A 17403-nucleotide genomic window follows, 5' to 3' on the forward strand; every position below is an offset into this window, starting at 1 on the left:
AAGAAATGCTAAAAGGACTGCTTTAAAAACAGAAGAAATATCAAGAGAAAGGTACATCAGCATAAAGGGGAAAAATGGCATTAAATAAGTATATGTTAGTAGTAACCTTAAATGTAAATGGAATAAATGCTCCAATCAAAAGACAAAGGGTAGCTGAATAAATAAGAAAATAGGACCCAAATATACGCTGTCTACAAGAGACCCACCTGAGAGCAAAAGATTCACAGAGGCTAAAAGTGAAGGGATGGAAAAAAATATTCCAAGCAAAAGGAAATTAAAAAAAAAAAAAAGCTGGAGCAGCAATACTTATTGTGACAAAGTAGACTTCAAATAAAGACTGTAATTAGACACAGATGGTAACTACATAATACTAAAGGGATCAATCCAACAGGAGGAAATAATCCTTATAAATATATATGTACCCATTATAGGAGCAATTCCTATTAAAATACCAACAGCACATTTCACAGAGCTAGAACAAAATTTTCAAAAATTCATATGGAACAATCCCCCCCCCCCAATAGTGGCAGCCATCTTGAGAAAGAAAAACAGTGTGGGAGGAATCACTTAACTGGATATCAAACTGTACTACAAAGCCACTGTAACCAAAACGACCTGGCATTGTACAATAGCAGACATGCAGAGCAATGGAACAGAAGGGACCCCAGAACTAGAGCCACAACATTATGGTCTGTTAATATCTGAAAAAGGAGGCAAGAGAATACAATGGAGTAAAGACAGTCTCTTCAATCAATGGTGCTGGGAAAACTGGACAGGTACATGCAAAAAAAAAAAAAGAAAAAGAAAACTAGACCATGAACTTACACCATATGCAAAAATAAACTCAACATGGATAAAAGTCTTAAATGTAAGCCACAAAATCATAAAAATCATGGAAGAAAACATAGGCAGTAAAGTCACAGACACCTCACATAGCAGAATTTTCACTGATACATCTCTTAGGGCAAGAGAAACAAAAGAAAAAATAACTAGGACTACATCAAAGTAAAAAGCTTCTGCACAGCAAAAGAAATCTGCCTCAAAATACAAAGGAAACCCACGATATGGGAGAACATATTTGCCAAGGATGTATCTGATAAGGGGCTAATTTCCAAAGTGTATAAATTACTCATCAAACTCAACAGAGGAAGACAAGCAATCCAACTAAAAATGGGCAAAATACGTCAATAAACACTTCTCCAAACAGGACATACAGATGACCAAGAGATATATTAAAAAATTCTCAATGTCATTAATCATCAGAAATATGCAAATTAAAGCCACAATGAGGTATCGCTTCACACCAGTCAGAATGGCTACTATCAACAAATCAACAAAAGACTTGTGCAAGCGAAGGTGTAGAGAAAGGGGACCCTAGTGCACTGCTTTTGGGAATGCAGACTGGTGCAGCCACTGTGGAAAACAGTATGGAAGTTCCACAAAAAATTAAAAATGGAACTGCCTTTTGACCCAGTGATCCCACTTCTAGGAATATATCCTAAGAATCCCGAAACACTAATCAGAAAGAATATATGCACCGCTGTGTTCATAGCAGTTTACAATAGCTAAGATCTGGAAACAGCCCAAGTGCCCATCAGTAGATAAGTGGATAAAAAAGCCGTGGTACATTTACACCATGGAATACCATGCAGCTGTAAAAAAGAAGGATCTCATACCATTTTGGACAGTACGAATGGACCTGGAGAATATTATGCTAAGTGAAATAATTCAGGCAGAGAAAGACAAACATTACATGATCTGTGTCCATAGGTCATGTATACATGAATCTAAGTTCTTGATTAATACCCCCCCACTCCCCACCCTACCTTCCCTCTGAAATTTATCCAACTGCTCCATGGTTCTATATCTCTCTATCTATCTTGTTCATCAGTTTAATTTGTTCATTAGATTCCACATACAAGTGAGATCATGTGGTACTTTTCTTCCTCTGCCTGGCTTATTTCATTTTACATAATCTTCTCCAGGTCCCTCCATGCTGTCCCAAAGGGTAAGAGGTCCTTCTTTTTCATAGCTGCATAGTATTCCATGGTGTAAATGTCCCACAGCTTTTTCATCCATCTACTGGTGGGCACTTGGGTTATTTCCAGATCTTAGCTATTGTAAATTGCACTGGTATGAATATAGGGGTGCATATATTCTCTCTAATTGTTGTTTTGGGTTTCTTAAGGTATATTCCTAGAAGCGGAATCACTGGGTCAAATGGCAGTTCCATAGTTAATTTTCTGACAGGTGTGAGGTGATGCTTCATTGTGGTTTTAATTTGCATCTCTCTAATGATTACTGACTTTGAGGATTTTTTCATATGTCTCTTGGCCATCTGTATGTCCTCTTTGGAGAAATGTCTATTAAGGTTCTTTGCCCATTTTTTATATTTATTTATTTATTTATTTATTTATTTATTTATTTATTTATTTATTTTTAAACATATTTTTATTGATTTCAGAGAGAGGAAAGGAAGGGGAGAGAGAGAGATAGAAACATTAAGGATGAGAGAGCCATTGATCAGCTGCCTAGCCCGCAACCCGGGCATGTGCCCTGACCGGGAATCGAACCCCGATCTCCTGGATCCTAGGCCGATGCTCAACCGCTGAGCCATGCCCGGCCGGGCATCTTTGCCCATTTTTTAATCGGATTGTTTGTCTTTTTATTAAGTTGTATGAGTTCCTTATATATTTTGGATATTAACCTCTTATCAGATATGTAATTGGAAAATATGTTCTTCCATACAGTGGGCTCCCTTTTCATTTTGTTTAATGGTTTCTTTCAATGTGCAGAAGCTTTTTTTTTTTTTTTTTTGATGTAGTCCCATTTGTTTATTTTTTCCTTTGTTTCCCTTGACCTAGGGGATGTATTGGCAAACATACTGCTCTGAGAGATGTCAGAGGTTTTGCTGTCTCTGTTTTCTTCCAGGATTTTTGTCATTTCATGACTTACATTTAAGTCTTTTATCCATTTTGAGTTGAATCTTGTGTGGTGTAAGTTGATGGTTTAGTTTATTTATTTATTTATTTTTGCATGTACTTATCCAGTTTTCCCAACACCATTTATTGAAGAGACGTCTTTACTCCATTATATGTTCTTTTTTTTAAAAAAATTATCTTTATTTTTGAAAGTATTACAGGTGTCCCATTCCCCACCCCACCCCCGCCCCGCTTGATCTTTCTCCATCCCCTTTCCACTCTCTCCCTAGGCCTTCACCCCGTTATTGTCCATGTCCATGTGTTATGCATATATTCATATAAGTTCTTTGGTTAATCTCTTCCTACCCTTCCCCTTCCCTCTTCCCTCTGAGATACGACCATCTGTTGCATGCTTCAATGTCTCTGGGTCTATTTTGTTTGTCAGATTCTTTTGTTCATTAGCTCCTTCTTAAAGAAGACCCTTCAACATTTTATGTAATACCGGTTTGGTGGCGATGAACTCCTTTAGCTTTTTCTTATCTGTGAAGCTCTTTATCTGATCTTCAATTCTAAATGATAGTTTTGCTGAGTAGAGTCATCTTGGTTGTGGGTCCTAGCTTTTCATCACTTTAAATATTTCTTGCCACTCCCATTGCATGTTCTTGCTTCCTTTGTCAAACATTAATATACTGTAATGGCTTGGCTCGATTTCTGGGTTCTTTCTTCTGTTCCACTGATCTATACGTCTGTTCTTGTGCCAGTACCAGGCTGTGTTGGTTACAGAGGCTTTGTAGTATAACTTGATATCTGGCATTGTGATCCCTCCAACTTTGTTCTTCTTTCTTAAGATTGCTGCAGCTATTCAGGGTATTTTTTGGTTCCATTTACATTTTTGGAGTATATATTTTAGATCTGCAAGATTCCACGTAGCCCGTGGACTTGGACACACCCACAGTTGAAGCAGCGATGGGCCTCCAGTTGGCCCCACTGCAGGTTCCAGGGAGATTTCAGAGCTCACAGGGCTCAGAGGTGGGGGCAGCCCAGGCTCTGCCGCCCCTGGGAACTTGTTCATCCAAACAAGGACTCAGAAGGCAGGAAGGGCCAGGCTACTGAGGCCAGGCACAGAGACACCCAAGGGCCAGGTGTGAACCTGATGGTGGTGACTGAGGGCCCAGGGCACACAGGGGCGGAGCAAGTAAACTCCCTTCAAACACGACTCCCTCAGTGTTCCTAACAACCCTGGGAGGGGAATGTGTTGCCTCTTTCACCACGAACACCCTGAAAGCTGATAAGTCGCAGCGCTAATTTGCACCATGGAACAAGCGTCCAACCTGTCCGTCACCCACCACATTTGCATCCAGGGCCTGCCACCCTGGGCAGAGACACATCCGGCAGGCATGTGGGTAGGATGCTCACTGAGGAGGGGTGGCAGCTTCTGGACCAGCCCCACAGCACTCGCTGAGTCTGGCACAACGTCTGAGCCCCTCTCTCTGTGTTGAGGCCCAGCGGCACAGGGAGGGGCAGCGGGGGGAAGCGGGGCCAAGGAGAGAAGTCTCCTTCACAAAGCGCGGTGGGTGCTGCCCACCCCACGGGAGGGGGAAGGCAGCAGAGGAGGACCTGTGGGCTGGCCCTGGATTCTGTGGGTGGGGTGAGGGCCTGACATGAGTCTATCCTAGCCCAGCTCTTTATGGGGCCCAGGCCTCTTTTGGGCCTGCAAGGCTTTAGCCCCATCCCACCGCTGCCGCTGGACCACCGCCCTGGGCCTCAGCTTGGTGTCATGGCTGCAGCTGGGGCCGTGCTCAGCGAGCCTCAGCTGTCCCACCCACCCAGAGCCGAGGCAAGGCAACAGCTTAAACTTGGGGAAGAGGCCCTGGCCGGGAGGCAAGGGGGTGAGGGCAGGGCATGGCCACGTGGGAGCAGAGCTGGGACAAGGCAGCTCTGCAGACAGGGGTCCCCTTCCTGCTTCAGCTCCTGTCCCGCACTGTTTGCTCATCTCACTCCTACCTCCGGATCGAGCACTCTGCTCTGATTGTGAGGTCTCCACCAGTGCCCAGAGCAAGGTGACTGGGGACCCCTGCCTCAGCCTGGACCTCCAGCTCCCACCTGCCCTGGGCCCACACACAGCTGGGCCCCACTGCCCCTGCTGGTTGTGCGGGTGAAACTGGGCCACAGTGTGTTAGGAAAAGTTTCCCAGGCGATTGTAAATCTGCGCAGCATCTATTCCCTCAAGGGTCCAGCCATGGTTGGGAGGGAAGATACAGTAGTTGTGGGGTGTCCTTGAAGACTGTGGTCCCTGAGCCCAGTCCCCCAGCCACAGCAGATGGGTCCTACTCCTTCAGTTGGACAAGATTCCACCCCACAGAAATCTCGAAAGGGACTTGGGAACCTCCACACCCACTGTCATTTCCCGTGTACCCACCTTGAACAGGAGTGTCACCATTTCTCTCTTGCAACTTCCTTGTTCCGGCCTCACCCCTCCACCCCCTCCACTTCAATCACCCCACTGACACTAGAGGATGCTTCTCCTGCCAGGAGGCCCAGAGGTAGACAGCCTGTCTTCTGAGGTCAAGCCTTTTCCGCTCCTTTCAGGCCTCAAGCCTCCGGCCTCAGGCCAGCGTTGGGAGCAGAACTGACAGTGGGATCCCTGGGGATTAGACAGCTGTGCACCCCCAGGAGCAGTGGGAAGGAGTCCCTGTCAATCTGGAAGAATGGACTGAAGGTTCAAGGGGCACCCATAGCACCCATGACCTCCCACATCCTTCCTTCCTCTCAGGTCCCCTCTCCAGGGAGCAGCACAGACCCGAGTATGGAGACAGAGGCCCTTAGAGCATTTTCACACAATCCATCTTTATTCATAACAGATACACAATCTCCCAAAGGTGTCGCCCCTACCCCCACCCCCAGGCCCACCCCCACCCTAACCGGCCTTCCCTCCCTCCCTGCCTCCCACCCTCCCATGTCAGTAGAACAGCCAGGATCAGCCCTGGGATGAGAAGGAGCCCTTGACTCCTCTGGGGGACAGCCAGGTCACATCTAGTCTGGGATCCTCCACGGGCTGGCAGAGGGAGGGACTCCCCACTGCTCCATACTGGCTGCAGTGCCGCTTCCTCCAGCTCCCTGTGACAGACTCGTCACACTTTCTCTTTTGAGGCTGTGAGGGGCCAACCAGCCCCAAAGCCACTGTTGGCCTCCCGCAGACCCCGAGGTAGGCCCCTGGCAGGGGGGTCTTCTCAGCACGGGCTGGGCTTCCAGCCAGAGCGCGCTTCCCGGGCTTGGAAGCTGGAGGTGAAGCTCGCGTGAGCCCTAGTGTCTGACAGAACTGGGACTGGGCAGCTCCCCGGGGCCCCCGACCTCCAGGGCGCACAGGGCCCGAGGCAGGGACAGGACTCAGAGAGAGCTGACAGGGCAGCAGGCTCTTAGGAGAGGCCCAGAGGAAGGCCAGGCTGGGGAGGTCCTCCTCATCCGCACTGGACCTGCCCTCTGGCCCCAGAGTCTCGGCAACAAGCGAGGTGTCTCTGGGAATGGAGGCGTCCCTGGGTCCCAGTCCAGAGTAAGCCTGCCCGTGACCCTGGGGAGGAGAGGGGGTGCCTCGAGCAAAGAGTGGTGGGTACTCCTGACGTCCTGAAGAGACAGCAAACGCCTTGGGCCTGGACAGGTGGGCCTCTGCTCGGCAGTGACTTTGACGGTCCTTGAAGTCAGTGTCTGGTGGGCAGGCTTTGTCACTGACCCCGAGCTGGGGGCCATGGTCACGCCTCTGGGCATATTGGCCAGCTGCAGACTCAGAAGGACTTGAGTCCAACAGGGGAGCGCCGTGACTCGGGGGTGCCTGCCCACCCTCCTGCTCCTCCGAGGCCAGGAGTCGCTTCTCTAGCAGCTGGGGGAAGAGAGGGACAGTGACTGGCTCTGCACACAGGTGTGCGAGGAGGAGGAGTGTGGGTGATGGGACAGTGGGATTGGGGGGAAGGGGGCGCCACTGTGATTCAAATACAAAACAGACATGTGGCTCTCCTGCCATCCCCTGGGCCATATTCCCAGCTGAGTGTCCTTCCCTCCCCTTCCTTCCCACCCTCTCTTTCCTGTCACTCTCTTCTCTCCATAGTCCCCTCCTCTTGTGGTCTTGCACTGCACCCACCCCAGGGCTGGCCTCTCAGCGGGCCGTGCCTACAGGCAGGGTGGGGTTGACAGAGTCCAGTGGGCCCTGTTCTGGGTTGCTCCCTGCCTTGGTTTACCTGGGTGCTCCCTGGGGTCCCCCCACCCCTGAACTACCTGGCATCCCTCCCTCACCTAGGGCCTGTCCTTTCCTCAAACTCACCTGGGGTCCCACCTCCCCTGGCTCACCTGGGAAGGAGTCAGTCCTTCCTCCCGATCCAACTCCCCAGCTAGGGCCAGGGGATCCTGCCGCGTGTCTGGGGAAAGCAATTGTTTTACGAATCCGAGGTGAATGACCTCATCCACCTGAGACAGAAGGAAGAGGCAGTGAGCACCCTTGGCAGGGAGTAACCTGTGAGTCAGCAGGACCTGGAGGACAAGCGAGAAAGCAAAGACCCACCCCATCCTCCTGCACACAGTGGGTGTTTTACTCTGTCACAGTCATCAGCCACGCACAGACACACATAGAGACACCACACAGGCAGACACACACACCCATGTACATGCAAAGACAAGGGCACAACCACATACACACAGATAGCACACACCACACAGAGCACACATACAACACACACACATGCGCACACAGACACACACACACTCAGGCACCAAGCTCAGGGACAAAGAAGAGACCTCAGGCCCTGGGTGCTGGAGTCCACCCTCCGGAATCCTATAGACCCCAGAGCTCAGAGCCAGCCCACCTCGGCAACGAAGTCTTGCTGGCAGCACAGCTGGTCCAGGTAGCTCAGGAGACCCTTGTCCGGCAGCAGGTCCTTTCCTCCATCCTCCCATTCTCCACCTGGCTCCCCTGCGGCTGAGTGGCCCAGCCCCAGCAGCTCGTCCATGAGGTCCATGTACTCCTGCACGGCCGCGGGGGGGATCCCATCGGGTGACTCGGTTTCTTGGGGCCACTGGGGTGTGCGGGCTCGCTGGGCCGTGGGTGCAGCCTTCCTGGGAGTGGGAGCTGGGCAGAGAGGGAAGAGGAGGGGGGTGAGGGGATAAGGCTTCCACCTCCTGAGCACTCGATGGTGAGGGCAGTGTTTGGGGGCATTAACATGAGTGTGGCTGGGTCAGGACCACCTGAAGCTGTGTGACCGTGTGAGGGGACAGGGCCCAGGGGAGCATCCAAGAGAGTCCTGTGTGAGGACATGTGGAGCCACCGATTCTCCAAGGGGCCCCCCACCCAGCCCGCCTCTCAGCAGACTTTCTGTTGGGTCCTCTGACAGGGAGGTGGGAGAGGGGTTAAGAAAATTGACCAGGTCCAGACCCCATGTGACAAAGGGCGGCTAAGGCTCTGGCTCTCAGGGCTGTTTCAGTTGAAAGACCAGAGCCCCTTGAAGGAAAAGAACTGATGTGGTGGGACAAGGGCCTGCCCTAGGCCCTGTTGCTTTGGCCAGGGGTCCTGGGGGATCCTGCTGGTGTACCTGGCTGTGGGCCCACCACTGGGGCTCGGGGCCCCCGAGGATCAGGTCTCAGTGGGGCTGGAGGAGGCTGTCCCTGTGCCCCCTTCTTTAACTGCAACTTCTGAAACCGCATTTCCTCCTGCGCCTCGAACTCCATGAACCTGGGGGGTGAGGGGCACGGGCTGAGCTGAGACGGAGGCCGCCGGGGCGCAGCGCAGGCAACAGCTGATGGAGGGAGGGGAGAGCCAGGGCCTTGGGGCTGTCAGGGCCGGGCCACCGAGGACGCAGGAGGCGGGCTGGCGGGGCACTGGGCTGGGCACCTTCGCCCCAGCCTATCTTGGGCCTTCATGTCCAGCCAAAGAAGGGTCAAGATCAGAGGAGGGTGGAGCTCGCGGGGGAGGTAGGACAGAAGCACCTGCGCTCTGAAGGTGAGGGAGAGCCTTCCAGAGGAGAGAAGGGCCTCTGGGCTGGGAGGACGGTGTGCTGGCCGCCAGCCCTCTGCCCAACACCCTCTCTGAGGAGCATCATCACAGCTGGACCCTGCCCTGCAGTGGGCCCACCACCCACTGCAGTCAGCTCCCCTCCCCACAGCTGTTGGGAACAAGGCCCCTGACTCACTTGTCTGCCATCTCGTGATAGATCCTCCTGTCAAAGTTGCTTTTGCCCTGCCACGCGTGCACGGCCCGCCACATTCCCTCCTCCAGCGCCATGGTGGGCTTCAGGCGGGACAGGGACCGGAGCTCTGGGCTGTGTGTAATGCCTCAGGGTCAGTCTGGGGCTACAGCCTGCCCTCCACCCGCCTGACCACCCCAGCTCTGAGGAGCACATGTCCTCAGCCCTCCCAGCATGACTGAGCGCTGGCCGGGGAGGGGGAGGCGTCTGTGTGTGAAAGACAACCCGTCCCGGCTACTGTGGTTCCTGCCTCACATTCGCGCCAGCCATGAACCTGGACTCGAGGCTGACCGTCCACTCCCACCCTATAGCTGGGACACCACCCACAGACCTTCCTGCCAGTATCCCGGGGTCAGCCAGCCTGCACGCCCCTCCCACGTTCCTCGTTGAGGTGAGAGCTCCAGGTGAGCCCTGCGCCCTGCCCAGGGCACTCACATGAGAAAGCAGGAAAGAGCTTCCACATCAGGACTCTGGGGAAGGTGCTCCCGGGCCAGGGCCTTGAAGCACTGCCAACGTCGGAAGTTCACGTACACACTCTTGGGGTTGCAGGAGTCATCTGGCGAGGCCTTGGGCCAGGAGGTGCCCTGGCCACCTTCCCTGGAAGCCCCATGTGGCCGTGCCCCAGGGTTCATCGAGGTCACGATGGGGGCCAGCTGGGCAGCTGGTGGTGGAGCTTGAGCTGGAAGGCTGGGAAGCCAGCCTCCCTCGCTGGCGTAGGTGGCCCCAAAAGTCGACGTGGGCATAATGGTTTCCACCGCAGAGGCCTCCAAGAAGAGGGGTGCAGGACACACAGCACCCTCACAGTGGGCCCCTGGAACATTCCAGTCGAGGGGGGCCTGACTCAGGACAATGATCTGAGTCTGGGGGTTCGGTGGTCGGCCCCCTTCTGACCTGACCTGGTCCATGATGTTGCAGGTTCCAGTCCCAACCGGGCCTTGACCAGCGTCTCCTGCCACGAGAGGTGTCCTGGGCAAAGCCGGCAGCACCGAGGGGTGGCCAGGAGGGAACGACAGGGTCGTGAGTAACTGCAGATGCTGCTCCCAAGATGGCCTGTGTGCAGGGCCAGCACTGGGCGCAGGAAAGGCCTGTGCTGTGAAAGGAGTGGTGGAGGCGCCAGGGTTCAGGGGCACATCCGCTCCCCACACTGCAGATGCTGTTGAGACAAAGGGGATGGGTGAATGGAGCAGGACAGCCAGCCAACGGGACTGAGGCGCTCTGGGTCCCCTTTAGCCACCGGGAATCAGAGCAGTGAGTCTCAACACGAGGGCCATTTGGATGGGGCAAACTGTGGAACTGGCAAATATCCTCCAGTCACTGTCATGCTCTGACCTCCAGGTGAGAATTGTGCCCCTGGAGAGCCTGGTCCCTGACCACTGTCTGTGAGAAGGATCAGCCCAGCCAGCGCTGACTGAGAGCCTCCCTAAGGACTCCCGGGCACCCGGCCCTGCCAGCCTCAGAGACTGTCGCCCAAGACATGGCACTGGGCAGAAATCCACCCTATGGGAAACAACCCTACACTAGCGGTAGCGACCTTGTCCAAGGTTAGTTCTAGGCTCCCAAAGGGCCTTTGAGGATTGTAGGTGTCTGGACACATCCCCGCTCAGAGGCACTCAATGTCCAGGGGAACAAGCTACACACCACATGCCCCTAATTGCTCAGGACAGGCGTCCTTGGACATTCACTAAGGACACAGGGGAGCACCTTCCTGCCTCTGTGCTACTCCCCTCGCCCCCTTTCAAAAGGGAACCGCCTTCACCGACCTTCCAAGGGAAACCAACCACGCTCCACATCCGTTTTGTGTCCCTGAAGCAGGACCTGGACTATGGGCAGAGCCCTCGTCTCAAAGGTAAAAGGCCCGGCAGGGGGTGCGCCCTGAGATACACGACAAGGGGAAGTGGGTCTGAAGAACTGAGCTGCCACAATGCGGGAACAATTGGGGACAACTCGGGGGCACCGAGCCCCATGTTGGTGGAAGTTACCCGCTGCCCTGCCCCTGTGGAATCCGAGACAAGCAGCAGCTCCCTGGGCTGAGAAGTGAGCTCTGGGCTGGAGGCAGTGGAGGAGCCCTGGGCTGCAGCCGGTGGAGGGCCTTCCAGCCCAGCCCTCGGGGAGGTCATTTCATTGTAGACTTGGCCACGGACCGCCCCACTGGACAACTTTCTGGCTAAGACCCCTCTTCTCACTGCCCCCATTGGCTCTAGCACACTCAGCTCGCATCCCTTAGAGAGAGATGGTGGGGCAAGCTCCAGGAGCCTGAAGAACAGCACAGAGGACTAGGCTTTCCTGTGACCCTCCCTGTGCCACCACCACGACAGAGCCCACCACTCCCTCCACACACACATGTCCAAGTGGCTTGTCTCCCTTCTAGAAAGAATCCATGTGCCTGCTGCCGCCCCTTCTCCACACCCAGGAATTTCTCCGGAGTCACCCCTATCCACCTCTGAGGAGCCCTCCTGTCCAGGGCTGTCACAGGTTTCCACTGGCTCCCAGCCTCCCTGGGTGACAGGTCCTTGGAAGCCCAGTGGTGTCTCCTTGCCCTACTTCAGTTCCAACCGTGTTCCCCCAGCGGAAGTGTCACCTTTTAATTCCAAGTTTTGAGGGACAGTTTCAGTTTTTAAATCACTGCCCCCCTCAATCTATAGGCTTACCTCCTACTGAAGCCATCCCCACAGGCTCAGGCGCTGGCCACCGCTGCCTAGGAGCCTCCACAAAGAGAAAATGCTAGCACAGGACCCAGAGAGTGACCTGCTCCAACAGATGCTCAGCATCCAGTGGAGGGAAGGGTTTGGATTTAAACAGCAGAATGTAGGACCCCAGACATTCTACAGCGGGGGAGGGGCAGGGGCAGGTGGGCCTGGGTGGGGGTGGGAGGGGAGACATTCCATGGAGGGTCTGGCAGGTAGGCAAGAACCAGCAGTTCCTTTCAGATTTTACGTGGCTATAGGATTGCTGTGTCTCTTTAGGCAATTTACACAGTGGTGGTTTTAGTTTTATTTAATTTTATTTTTTTAAAAATATACTTTGATTTCAGAGAGAGGACGGGAGAGGGAGAGAGAGAGATGGAAACACCAATGATGAGAGAGTCATTGATCGGCTGCCTCCTGTACCCCCCCACTGGGGATCGAGCCCACATCCGGGGCATGTGCCCTGACCGGGAAATTGAACCTCCATCTCCTGGATCCTAGGTCGATGCTCAAGCGCTGAGCCACATCAACCGGGCTATACTGGTGTTTTTAGATTCACAGCACAAAGGCTTTACTCAATGTGACTTTATTTCAGTTCTTGATCCATTCACCTAGATTTGGGCCCCTCCACCTGCTTCCTACGTGGCTCTCTGCTTACCTCAGCACAGGCTCCACTTTCTGGACAAAATTCAGAACATACTCCTGAGGAAATAATGGGAACTTATGGCCGCAGGGGACCCAGTCCGCAGACCCAGCATGTTGGGTGCTGTGGGCACGTCCTTCTTAAGGAATCAGGTCTGTGCCCCAGGTGCCCTCCAGCGCTGGGGCTCTGCAGGCTGCAGCCGGCCCAGCCTCACCAACGATGCCCTTTGCTCCGGTCCATCAGGGCAGCGCCAGTAGCCTGCACGGCAAGACCAGAATCACTGCTTTCTGCTTCTCAGTATTATGCTGTTCAGTGTTTAATATTTTTACCTTTTGAATGATTTTAATGTAACGTTTTATAGAAATAATGACTTTGCATAGTTCACAAACTGCAAAATGGAAAATGCAGTGATGAGTCTTTCTCCCACCGCTTTCTCCTTTTGCAAATGACCAGGAAGAGGGTCAGATGATTTCTGTTTCCTTGGAACGTATGACAAACTCAGGTCAGGGAGCTGATTCTGCTACTACATATACATGTTCCATTGCCATCTGCAATTCTGCAATATAATATGAAAAAGGAGGGAGGGGAGGGAGAAATTGTTCCCGTGCTACGGGCTATGTCGCTGGAAACTGGCCAGGCTGTCAAGTGTCATAAGCACAGCTCTGCGATGGAAACACCTGTGAATCAGCATTTACTGAAAAGCCGCCCGTCCTAAATAAATGCACCCAGGCAAACACTCCCGCACAGCGAGTGCGCCTGGAAAACCTCCAGGAACGGAGTGAGGCGCAGTCTCTCTCGAGTGTTTCCCGGGTCTAAAGTTCTTGGCCAGAACTGTGTGGTGGAACCCCCAGACTCGCCGGGAGGAAGGCCCCCTCCTTAGACACCAGGGACAGGCAGCGCGGAGGGCCTGGGGCGCTCGCCCGGCGCAGGGCATGGGCTCTGGGCGCGCCCCTCCCAGACCCGGGAGGGCGGCAGCTGAGTGCGCGGGTTGCGCGTTTGCAATTCTGAAATCGCAGGAGCTCGCTGCACGCTCGCTGGTTTGCACGACGGAGAGTCAGGGAGGCTCCGGAGGACCAGGACCTGCCCTCGAAGCTTCCCAGGCGCCCGCCCCCTGCACCTCTCTCCTCTCCGGCAGGGGCGCCTGGGCCTTCCCAGGGCGCCTCGCGCCAGGACGCAGGGGCACGCCCCCTGGGGGCGGGGCTCCGTCCTGAAACGGCTCCCAGCGTCCGTTGCGGCGGTTGGCTGTGGTTGGTGCGCATGCGCTTGCGCGCACCTAGGGTCCCAACGGCTGTCCTGGCCCCGCGGGGCTCCGGGCGCCGGGCCTGGCATGGAGGCCTGCGGAGTCCGTTAGGTGACCATGGAGGTGAGGGGCGCGCGGGCTCTTCACCCCTCAGGCGTCCCCCCTTCGCTGTTGTTCGCCCTGTGGGCTGTTTGTGCCGGGTCTGTGTTCAGGTGACCCCGGGAACTGGCCCCGCGGGCCCCTGGCTGTGCGGGGGGCGGGGCGGGGCCTGCGGGGCGCCGCGGGGCTGACGGGGCCTGCGAGCCGGGCACCTGCGGGCAGTCCGGTGTCCCCTACGTTCTGCCTGAGCGCAGCTCCTGGCATTTCTTCCGAATTTGAAAACCGCCCTGCGCTCAGCAGGCAGCGGCTCCGGCGTCGGACGCGAGAGGAAACGGGCGCGTCCCCGCAGCTGCCCGACGCCGCCTCCGGGGACACAGCCGGCAGGTGCCTTCGGGCTGCGGCTCGTCACCCACAGAGCGACCCGCTGACCCGGGGACGGGCTGCTGTCCCACAGGGCGCTGCGAGCGCGGGGCGGGGCTAGTTCCCGCTCGGTGGGCGTCCGAGATGTGCCCTCAGATGCGTGGGCTCGTCTGTCAGCGGGTCTGTGGTTCGGGGTCGCACCCGTGTTCCCGGGGTGCGGGGCGAGGCTGAGCTGGAGCGCGTCGAGGGGGCGCCTGTGTCCTCGGGGGCTGGCGGGTCGGTGTTGGTCCTTGGTGTTGGGAGGGGTGGGGGCACACTCACCTGTGTCCCCTCCTGTGAATTCGGGGATTTCTCTAGTAGCCTATGAAGGATTCTCTGCATTTGCCGAGGGCAGTGTTAGGAAACGTGCTTGTGCTCATTAGCTCAGGCCTGTGACCTGTTTGTTTTGTATTTGGGGAATGTAGAAGGATCATTGTGTATGCAGGGCATGTTGTATGGTTATGTGTATTTCTTTTTAATTTAATTTAATTTTTAAATTTTTATTTAAAATATTACAACTGTCCCTTTATCTCCCCAATGCCCCTTTCCACCCCGTCCCATCCCCCTCTCCAGTCCCTCTCCCCACCATTGTCCATGTCCTTGGGTTGTGCTTAGATGCATATAAATTCTATGGTTACTCTCTTCCCCTCCACCCCACCCCCCCACATTCCTCAGTCTGATCTATGCTTCTATGTCATTGAATCTATTCTGTTCATCAGTTTATTAAGTTCTTTGGATTCCACATATAAGTGAGATGATGTGATGTTTGTCTTTCTCTGCTTGGCTTATGTCATTTAGCATAATTTTCTCCAGGTCCATCCATACTGTCCCAAAGGGTACAAGAACCTTCTTCTTTACAGCTGTGTTGTATTCCATGCTGTATATGTCTTTTTGTGGTTTTCAGCAGCTGCCTGTGCCTGTTTCATTTGCTGAGGGCAAATCTATGACTATTTTACAGGACAGATGGGTGTTATATATGTTGGTGTTGGGTAGTGTTTGTATGATTTGATGTGGTGTGCTTGTGACTGTGTATTCTGCAAGATGGAAGAGTTAATTCTGTGTGAGAATTTGGGAGTGTGGGGTTATGTATGTGCAGGTAGTGTGGCATTACATGTATATTTGGGACATAGGGTATAGGATGATATATTTGCATATTTGTTGTGTACTGGGGGGTATGTTTGGGGCTTGTGGAGTGTTGTGTGTGTGTTGAGTTTGTGTGTGTATTTGAGGGCTGTGGCTGTTTGGAGGAATATTTGCTGGAGCTACATGTTTGTATTTTTTAATAGGGGCCTCTAAGGCTTACATATTTTGGGAAGTGAGTATGTGTGTATCTGATGGAGAGATGGGTTTCTGTGTTTATACAGGGGAGTGGGAGAATTATATCTGTATGTATGGGAAATGGTTTGATGTGGTTATTTGTTAGCATTTGTGGATGTGAGAGCTGACTCATTACCTAGCGGTAATCTGGTATTTGGAAGTTGTTTCATAGGTGGTTTGCTGGAGATGTTTCTATGTGTCTTGTGCATGTATACTGGTTTGTGTGTATATTATCACCAGGTGCATGGATTGTCAGTTTTTTCATCAGGTATATATGGTTGTTAGGCATATTTAAAGTATATTTTATTTCTTTGGAGAATACTAGAGTGTTTGGTAGTAGGTAGTAAGAGGTGGTCTGCCTATATATTCAGGATGAGGGTAGAAAAAAATGTGTGTGTGTGTATGTATATATATATATATATATATATATGGTGTCATATGTTGGGAGAGGAGAGGAGGTTGTATTCTGGAAGGTGGCATAATGAATAGTGTTTGAGGGATTGCTATATTCAGGGGCTAGGAATATTTGCATGTGTGTGTGTTTGCATGGGTGTGTGAGAATTGTGTATGCATATTAGAGTTTAGAGATTGACAGTGTTTTTGTGTTTTGCCTGTATCTGAGCGTGTGTGGTGTATATTCATGAGTGTCCTGTGGGTGTGTGTATTTGGGATTTGTGAGTGTATCAGGAGGCTTTGGGTCCTCTTTGTGTCTGTTCCAGAATGTAGTGCTTGCAGAATTAGGTGGTGTTGCTTGTATGTGTCTTCTCAGTGTGTGTGAGGTGGACTTATATGTATTTGATAAATATAGGTTGTTTGTGACTGTGTATGTATTTGAGTTACTAGAGCTTTTGATGGGCTGTGTATTCTAGGGAATGTGAGAGTTCACTTTGTGTGTTTGGGAAACGAGACTATAGGTTGTGTGTGTGTGTGTGTGTGTGTGTGTACACGCCTGTGCATGCGCCCACATTCAGGAATCATGGAGAATGCATATTGTAGGGCTGGGGGATTGCCTGTGGATGTTTTTGGGTGGCACAGGAGACAGTTGTGTCCTTGGAGGTTTTAGAGAGTCTGCCTGGGTAGGTATCAGTGTGTACATCTGGGTGGTATGTTTGTTGCACATGTTTGTATTCAGGCCCATGTTGTATGTGTATATATAGCTGTAGGTGTAGCATGTGAGTACACAGAGTAATTAGGGTTTTGTTGGTAAACATTTAGGTAGTAAGAGGTGGTCAGTGTGTATATTCAGTGAAGGTGAGGGTAGAAATATTTGTGTATGTTCATATATATATTCCTTTTAGGTTCTCTGCCTGGGGTGGGAATTGAGGGTCCTACTCAGTGTATAAGCGTATTGTGTGCACATATCATATGAAAAGGGATGGGTGCACTGTCATTAGCTCATCCTAGCCCGGGATTGTTGATGGCACACCTCTCTCCTGGGCTCTGTGTTCAGTGACTTCAGGTAGGTGCTTGAAATGAGTCATGCTGGGAATATTTGTACCAGGTACACACCACACAGAGTGTTCCCTGCAGCCCACTGGCAGGGTTATTGAGCATTCACCAGCACACCACTAGTGAAAGAATTCCCAGGCATCGGTGGGCATCTGTATGGGAGGCTCTATGTGAATTGTGAGCGAGGCATCTGGGGCTGTGGGCCCTTGTATGTGTGCATGAACCCTGGTCATTGTAAATCATTGCATTGCTCTTAATCAGGTCGGTTCACATTTTTAGGGCCAAAGAATTGCCGCAAATGTTGGTGATTTCTGGCCCCTCTTCATGCAGATGGGTTCAGGGGTGTCTTTTCCTTAGGCAGATGGATACTTCTTTAGCATTTGTATGGTCCTGGCATCAGGGACCCTAGGTAGGTGGGCCTGGTAGA

General features: G+C 52.7%; 2 protein-coding genes across 2 annotated transcripts in view; one reads left to right on the top strand and one right to left on the bottom strand.

Moving 5' to 3' along the window:
* Window positions 1-5898: 5898 nt before the first annotated feature.
* Window positions 5899-10050, bottom strand: LOC107544210 (NUT family member 2G-like). Its single transcript, XM_087823146.1, has 6 exons — window positions 9581-10050; window positions 9092-9220; window positions 8451-8634; window positions 7772-8017; window positions 7260-7376; window positions 5899-6795 (listed from the first exon to the last, which is right to left on the bottom strand). Exons 1-6 carry the CDS (start codon window positions 10048-10050, stop codon window positions 5899-5901), a joined length of 2043 nt encoding a protein of 680 aa, XP_087679272.1.
* A 3754-nt stretch (window positions 10051-13804) lies between these two features.
* LOC107527258 (putative serine protease 47) overlaps window positions 13805-17403 on the top strand; it is a 51196-nt gene continuing 47597 nt past the window's right edge. The window contains exon 1 of the mRNA XM_087822535.1: window positions 13805-13835. The gene's annotated coding sequence lies outside the window, so the exon portion shown is untranslated. The remainder of the gene's footprint in view (window positions 13836-17403) is intronic.

The sequence above is a fragment of the Miniopterus natalensis genome, chromosome 12 (assembly GCF_054644295.1).
Source record: "Miniopterus natalensis isolate mMinNat1 chromosome 12, mMinNat1.hap1, whole genome shotgun sequence".
Classification (NCBI taxonomy): domain Eukaryota; kingdom Metazoa; phylum Chordata; class Mammalia; order Chiroptera; family Miniopteridae; genus Miniopterus; species Miniopterus natalensis.